Source organism: Camellia sinensis, chromosome 7 (genome assembly GCF_055761805.1).
Source record: "Camellia sinensis isolate YWXY chromosome 7, ASM5576180v1, whole genome shotgun sequence".
In the NCBI taxonomy this organism is placed as follows: domain Eukaryota; kingdom Viridiplantae; phylum Streptophyta; class Magnoliopsida; order Ericales; family Theaceae; genus Camellia; species Camellia sinensis.
The window spans coordinates 92,574,973-92,582,883 of NC_138967.1; the positions used below are offsets into that span (position 1 = coordinate 92,574,973).

The 7,911-nt window shown below is 35.5% G+C and overlaps 2 protein-coding genes across 2 annotated transcripts; both read left to right on the forward strand.

Moving 5' to 3' along the window:
* The first annotated feature begins 1,417 nt into the window (after positions 1-1,417).
* On the forward strand, positions 1,418-3,453 carry LOC145795953 (uncharacterized). The gene is made up of 7 exons (XM_082880905.1): positions 1,418-1,462; positions 1,782-1,859; positions 1,945-2,146; positions 2,255-2,334; positions 2,401-2,740; positions 2,799-3,138; positions 3,324-3,453. Exons 1-7 carry the CDS (start codon positions 1,418-1,420, stop codon positions 3,451-3,453), a joined length of 1,215 nt encoding a protein of 404 aa, XP_082737031.1.
* A 90-nt stretch (positions 3,454-3,543) lies between these two features.
* Positions 3,544-4,780, forward strand: LOC114310790 (uncharacterized). The gene is made up of 3 exons (XM_028256884.2): positions 3,544-3,936; positions 4,015-4,482; positions 4,607-4,780. The coding sequence occupies exons 1-3, from the start codon at positions 3,544-3,546 to the stop codon at positions 4,778-4,780; spliced, it is 1,035 nt and encodes a 344-aa protein (XP_028112685.2).
* Positions 4,781-7,911: the final 3,131 nt, after the last annotated feature.

Genomic DNA, 7,911 nt, shown 5'->3' on the forward strand with positions numbered 1-7,911 from the left:
AATATGAAAAACAGACATAAAACTAAAATTTTGATCAATTTTGAGCAATCGGTTTGGTTTCATTGATTTTTCTTACACCCCTAATCTTTCAGTTTATATTAATGTAAAAATTTTCGAAATCGAAATAGAATACCAGTATAAAAAATGCAACAAAAACTTAAATTTCAATTGATCTTGAGTGGTCAGTTCGTTTTTATCGATTGTTTTTACACCCCTAAGTCAAAAAATTATCCCAAACAACTATTTTTTTCCCTTTAATTATTAGTCCAAAAACTGAAAAAGTACACTTATTTAGGACATTCCAAATAACCACAAGAAAAGTAATCACTTTGCTTGGTTTCCATTTTTTAAAAACAGTTTTCAGAAAATTCTACACTCTTATTTTCCGTGTTTTTTTGTTTTTACTGAATTTTTTAAATATTTTATGCAAATTTTTTACTTTTTAGACACACTTAACATAAATACACCTAAAAAGTAAAAAAATTGTAAAAAAAATCTTTTAAAAATTCAAAAAACTCAATTTTTAAAAAACTTAATCCAGAAAACTCAAACCAAACACAGTGAATACTTTTTGTGAAGAACAAGAAGTTAAATTTTTTATAATGAAAAAAAGTTATTCTATTTATATAAAATGCTTAACATATGCAAATTTTTTTTGGAATGCACATGGTAACCTTTCCCAGTCAAGTCACACATTGAGATAACTTAGCAAACATCCATTGTGCATAACTCCATGCTAGTAATACACACACACAAGAGAGAAGTCATTGGCATATATATATCCACATATGTCGAGAGCATCAATTTAAATTGACCACACAATTTCTAAACCCTAAAAATAATCAACACAGCATATACAAATATTTGTATGGAACGACTATAATTGGAGAAAATTAAAAAAAAAAAGAGACAATTTTAACTATTGTGTTGTTGGGTTCGTGCTCCATCAGCTGATGACTTTGTTTGATTGGATCTCATAAAATGCTACCTCCCATGATCCAACTATACTTGTTCCCCAACATACATGCACTTGCCATAAGGAATAATAAAGAGTGCTGCTATTAGCACCTGTCAAAATTCTTTAGGCCCCCCATTTTATAATTTTTTTATTACAATTATACCCTAAAGTAAAATTACATTAAAAGACATTATTAAATGGAACACCCACCTATCAATAAGAATTAATACTCTATAATATTGGACACCCACCTCCACCTCCACCCCCACCTCCAACTCAAACTATACGTATTCCATGTTTGTAAACCCTAAACCTATTACTTTTCATAACCAACTAACATAAACCCTAAATCTATTATTTTTCATAATCATCTTAAATCCTGAATGTGTTATCTTCATCACCATCATCAACACTATTGGACTTGAAAGTTTGGCTTCACTTATGTCACTGTGTACAACAATGGAGGAGGAGGACAACAATTCTAGTGAGACCGACGTTCCATTAGTAAGTTTATCTATCTTGTATTAACATTCTCGGTCATTTTCGGTCGTTTTCAGTTGTTTTCGTTCATTCGTTCTTGTTTCGTTCGAACTGTTCGGTACTGGTTTGATGACTGTTAGAATTATGTTCGGTAATACAGTACTGAACATAATCCTTTCGTTCAATACATAGGTTCCGAACATTGTGCATATAGTCAGTACTGTTCAACCGAATATCATCTTCATTTTCGTCACTGTTGAACTGAATAAAACCATTAGTTTCGGGACTGTTAAAATGAACATCATTTTCTCAATTTTGAAATTACCTTCACACGTGTTTTCAGGGTGATGCTTTGACTAGAGGCAGTAAGGTTGATTCAGAACTTGTAATGGATTATAGTAATGAATTTGTTGCTCATGAGGTGAGTCTTTGATTGTTTTACAAGTAATGCACCTTTCTTATGTGCAATAATCGGTTAGTTTAATTTATTTATTTATTTATTTCAGATTTTCAAGAGTCGAGATGAGTTAATTCGATGGGCACGTCAAGTTGGAAGAAAAAATGGATTCGTTATTATCGTGCAGAAATCAGATGGGGGTGGTATTCGAGGTAGGAAGCCAAGACTTAGATTAGCTTGTGAGAGGAGTGGATCTTATAGGGACACTCGAAAAAACAGCAGGCCTAAGAAAAAAAAAGCAAGACTGACTGGTACAAAAAAATGTGAATGTCCTTTTTTATTAAAGGGCAAAAAATTAGCCACAAATGATGACTGGATCTTGATAGTTGTTTGTGTTGTGCATAATCATTCTGCTGCAGAATATCTTGAGGGTCATTCTTATGCTGGAAGGTTGTCACATGAGGAAACCTCTTTGTTGGTAGACATGTCGAAGAGTATGGTATGACCGAGTGAGATATTGGTTACATTGAAACAACGTGATGATGCAAATGCTTCCATAATGAAGACAATTTACAATGCACGCCATAGGTATAAAGTTGCTGAGAAAGCTGAGAGATCTCAAATGCACCAACTATTAGGTCAGTTAGCGATGAACAAGTACATTGAGTGGCATAGGAGCCGTGCAGATACTGAGACAGTGACTGATTTGTTCTTTGCACATCCTACTAGTTTGAATTTGTTACGTGCATTTCCAAAAGTATTGTTGATGGATTGTACTTATAAGACCAATCGATATCGGTTGCCCCTTCTGGAGAATGTAGGTGTGACATCGACAGACATGACCTTTTCAGTTGCATTTGCATACCTTCAGTATGAGAAGGAGGATAACTATACATGGGCACTTGGTCTTTTGCATAGTGTCACGGATGAAAATACTCACTCTTCCTTCTGTTATTGTCACAGATAGAGAATTGGCCCTTATGAATGCCATATGTACGGTGTTTCCTGTAACTACAAATTTGTTGTGTAGATGGCATATTGGAAAAAATGTGCTTGCCAATTGCAAAAAGATGTTTGAGACCAAGGATAAATGGGAAATGTTTATAATGAGTTGGAATATGTTGGTTATGTCATCGTCTGAAGAAGTATACATGCAACGACTGTCTTTGTTATATAGTGAGTTCAGTACTTATCAAGATGCACTTCATTATGTTACCTCATCTTGGTTGGATACATATAAGTCGAAATTTGTGGCTGCTTGGACTGACACATTTATGCACTTTGGAAATTCTACAACAAATAGGTAAATACGAACATTTAAATTTACTAGTTGTTTGGTTTTTTTATAACATTATTTTTATAATAGTTTATTTTCATATATAGGGTTGAGAGTTCACATGCAAAACTTAAAAGATATCTTGGATCAAGTTAAGGAAATTTTGAGTCGAATTGGACAAGGATACACAATTTACTTGAGTTGCAACATAGTGAAATAAAATCATCATTTGAGAAAAGCAAGTTAATTGTGCAACATGATGTCAAACCTGCGCAGCTTAAGGAGCTTCATGGTAATGCCTCAATTACTGCATTAGAGATCATATTGGCTGAGTCTAAATGAGCATCTTCTGTTGGTATTGATATTACGGCATGTGGATGTGTTGTTCGACGTACTTATGGTTTGCTATGTGCACATGAGATAGCAAATTACATGAGGGAAAATCGGCCAATTCCCCTCTCTTCGGTTTGTTCATATTGGACTAAGCTTGATATGTTGAGTACCCCACACACTGTAAGTGAAGAGTGGACTTGTACACCTGAGTTAGAATTATTTGCCAAACGATTTGAGGAAGTGGATCCAGATATGAAGAGGTTTTTGTTACAAAAATTGAGGGAGTTAGCCAAACCTGATTGTACATTTTTGATTGAGCCGAAAGTGAAGTCTAATCCACGGGGTCGGCCAAAATTGAAGATTGAGACCTCCACTCGTCGTGAGCCATCTGCGTTTGAAATAGTTGCTTCAGCACAAGATAGTTATCCACCCGGAGTCATTGCCAAGGCGAGTGTAACAACAAAAAAGGTGAAAACAAAGAAGAAAGAAAAGGTACATGGTTTACTAGTGAGGTATAATTGTGTCATGTTGCCTACTTTATTGTCAAACATTGGCATTGGCCTAAGATAGGTTCATCGGCTTCGATCATTGAATCCAAATTGCTTTTTAGAGGCATTCCCTTCTGAATTGAGACGATATATTAAATACGTTAAGGATGTTGCAGCGGATGGCAATTGTGGGTTTCGAGCTATTGCTGGTTTGATGGGTTTTGGAGAAGAAGGATGGTTACAAGTGAGAAAAGATTTACTTAAACAGTTGCATGCGCATAGTGACCACTACAAGAACTTATTTGGATCACAACAGAGAATCGATGACTTGACCAACATCTTGGCATATTTTGAACCAAACCCTGGGTTGGACCGGTGGATGACGATGCCTGACATGGGTCATCTTATATCGTCTTTCTACCAAGTCATTTTGGTCTACTTGTCTATGCAACAATGTTTGACATTCCTCCCTCTTACGTCAATACCGACGTATGTTGCCTCTCGCAAGGAGATATGTATTGGCTTTGTCAACAACAACCATTTTGTTCAAGTATTGGTTTCTAATATTTTTGTACATTCTAATTTTTTTGTAAATTCTTGTATATTATAACGACAAATTTCTTAATAACGACAATATTTTTGTATATTCTAATTTATTTTTATTTTTTTTGTAGCTCATTTTGGAGCATGGTCATCCTATTCCAGCCATAGCAACTAACTGGCGGAGGTACCATGACCCTTGTGCAGTAGGCTGGGAGGTTGCATACAGTTTCAGAGTGCAACATTTCAAATCACTCATCAATCTAGACGTAGCCACAATCGAAACAGTAGACCTGGATGAGGACTAATGTCATATGAGTGAGCTAAGAAATAGAATTAGAATGGATTCCAGTTATGTAATTTTCTTTGTTAAATTAACTTAGAATGGAAAAGAGTGAATTGGAATGGATTTAAGTTATGTATTTTGAATGGATTTAATTCATGTTATTTTCTTTAGTCTAATGAATTGGAATGGTAAACATTGGACTGAAATGAATGTTATTTTCTGTGTTGTACTGAATTAAAGTTGATGAAAAAAGTGAATTGGAATAGATTCAAGTTACACAGTGATGAACCATATATGTTCGGCATTACAGTGATAAACAAAGACCATCTGTTCGGCACTACAGTTATGAACTAGTCAGTTTGATTCGGTTAGTCAATGATGAACAGAAAATTCATGTCTATTCATTAGTCCAGATTTGTTTATTCAGTGATGACCATAAAGCAATAAACTTACTAATATTTGAAACAAACAAACTATCAAACATCAAACCAATTCAAACCATCAAACCATTTAAACCATCAAATGTTCAGCATTACAGTGATAAACTAAGACTACCTGTTCGGCATTACAGTGCTAAATAAGTCAGTTTTATTCAGTTCTACAGTGCTGAACGAGGAGGATTTGTTCTGTTAGTCAGTGATGAATAGAAAATTCATGTTTATTTCCATCTTTGTTTATTCAGTGATGACCATAATGCAATAAACTTACCAATATTTGAAAGAAACAAACTATCAAACCATCCAACCAATTCAAACCATCAAACCATCTAAACCATCAAAACAATTCAAACCATCTAAACCATCAAACCATCTAAACCATCAAAATAATTCATTGAGTGCCCAAAAAGGTATGGTAAAGTCATATACAAGCCTAGCACCATCAAAAAGTCTAACATATAGTAAAGTGTTATTTGACATTTGTTATACTTGTGTCTAACACCATCAAAAAGTCTAACACATGTTTGAGACTAAGATTTCAAAATACACATTCAAAACATTTGAACCCAACAAATACTAAAGTCTAAGACGTTGCTCCATGCTTCCTGCGATGAGTGTACACTAAGTTCTCTGATGGTGTATGTTTTTCAGTGGACTGTTGGCCCTCCAAGACTTGTGTTATCTTCTTCATGGCATTGCGTAACATATCTCGGGTGGGAGTTGCTTCATTGTATCCAATTTCGAGCATTGAACGTGAAATGCTTAAGGCACTGTCAATGCGCTGCAAACAATAAAATAAAACTTAACAATTGCCTTAAACAAAATATATATGAAAATGAAAATGAAAATGGTAAAAATTGACATACGAATTGAAGTTCATGATAATCAGCTGATGTCTTTGTGTGTGGATTATACTTAGAACGATGTGTCGGGTTTTGAACTTGCATGTGTGAAATGGAAGTAAACCAGTCCAAGTAACCTGGCACACAATCCGATGGATGCAAGACTAGAACACTACGACCTATCTCAGACAACAAGTGATTTTCCCAACTCTCCCAAATCGTATCCAAGTATTTATAGGCAATGATGTACTGTTTTGCAGTGGATCCTCTAGAGGCTCGAACTGGAGCAAGCGGAGGTGAGGGAATAATTTGCACCCTACCAAACTGTCTCAGTACCCTATCTGGATGGTATGGTTCAACAATGTGCATACATTTTAAGCATCCACTATAGTAAGCAACATCAAAAAAAGGATGCTCAATACAGTTATCATGGTATGGATCCCAAATAACCTACAATAGTAAAAATTTTATATGTAAGTTATGAATTAGATTGAATAATAAAAAGTAATATGTACATACATTGACATAAGATTGACACTTACGTCATGGGCCTCTAATCTGTCGAGGTCCTCTCGCAACCTTTGTAAAATAGACGTTGACGAACCAGATTGGGTGCGAGAAATCCAACAAAAGACACGAGGTTGATCTTCTTTATAGTCCAAATTGGGGTGGGGTCTAGCACCAACAAAATGCTCGTAAATCCAAGCTTCCAGCAATGTCATATATCCTGCCATCTGTTTTACGGCATACCTTGTCGCAGTACCCAATTGCCGGTATAAAAAAGCCAATGCGGCTGCACCCCAAGCATAAGAAGCAACCGACCACAAATCCATAAGAAAAGACAAATACATTACCGGAACACGTGTGCCTGTCTTGTCTGCAAATAAGGTATAACCTAACAAATATAACAAATATGCCCTAGTTGCACACTCAATGGTATTATCATTGTTCGTATCAGACACTGACCCAAACCGTTGTCTAAACCATTCTACCTTGATAGACTGGCCCGTGCTACCTTCAACGCTACATTCGCCTCATCTATTGTTACTCCAAAAGCCTCAACTAGCAAATTTGCAGCGTCAACATTTGATAACTTCTTGCAAGAGACTGATTTACCAATCACTGGAATCCCTAGAATTACACTAACATCATCTAAGGTTGGTGACATCTCACCAAATGGTAGATGAAACGTGTTTGTCTCTGGCTGCCATCTTTCTACAAAGGCCAAAACTACAACTTTGTTTACAAATTTGTAAGAGCAACTCACTAAAGAAATCAACCCCGAATCCTTAATTAAACCATGAAATTTGGACTGTTCATTATCTTCCAAGTTGAATGACCATTCTCCAACTTTAAAACCATGATTTAAGCATTTAAGTATTCCATGTTCCTGCAACATAGAATGAAAACAAGAAAAAAGAAAAAAGAAAAAAGAAAAAAAGAATTAGTAAAGTTGAAACAAAATTTGAAACATTAAATTAATGTAAGACAATGACTTACATCATTATGCCAAATTTTGGCTGCTATGTGACAATGAAAACTCTTCAAAATTGAAGGATCATATGGCCCTCCAAGAAAAGGTCCAGTAAGATCTTCATTAACTTTTTCAGTTGTATCTGCTGGTTGGTCTTCATAGTTACCCATGTCTGTTGGTTCATCACCTAGATCATCACCCATGTCTGTTGGTTCATCACCCATATCTATTGGTTCATCCCCCAAATCATCACCCATGTCACTCACATTAAATTGATTGCCTCTATCGTTTTCAACCTCAACCGTTTTTGCTAGAGCAGCACCTATGTCATTCATGCCATGTTCATTAACTCCACTACCTTGATCCTTAGTCTTACGAGTGCGTTGAGATCTCTTAGCCA

Excerpts from the sequence above, each read along its gene's own strand:
- LOC145795953 (XM_082880905.1), top strand. The coding sequence starts at position 1,418 with ATGGAGGAGGAGGACAACAATTCTAGTGAGACCGACGTTCCATTA. Across the intron at positions 2,147-2,254 it reads AAAAAAAGCAAGACTGACTG|AATATCTTGAGGGTCATTCT; the intron begins GTACAAAAAAAT and ends ATTCTGCTGCAG. Across the intron at positions 2,741-2,798 it reads TAACTATACATGGGCACTTG|ATAGAGAATTGGCCCTTATG; the intron begins GTCTTTTGCATA and ends TTATTGTCACAG.
- LOC114310790 (XM_028256884.2), top strand. The coding sequence starts at position 3,544 with ATGAGGGAAAATCGGCCAATTCCCCTCTCTTCGGTTTGTTCATATTGG. Across the intron at positions 3,937-4,014 it reads AAACAAAGAAGAAAGAAAAG|GTTCATCGGCTTCGATCATT; the intron begins GTACATGGTTTA and ends GGCCTAAGATAG. Across the intron at positions 4,483-4,606 it reads ACAACAACCATTTTGTTCAA|CTCATTTTGGAGCATGGTCA; the intron begins GTATTGGTTTCT and ends TTTTTTTTGTAG.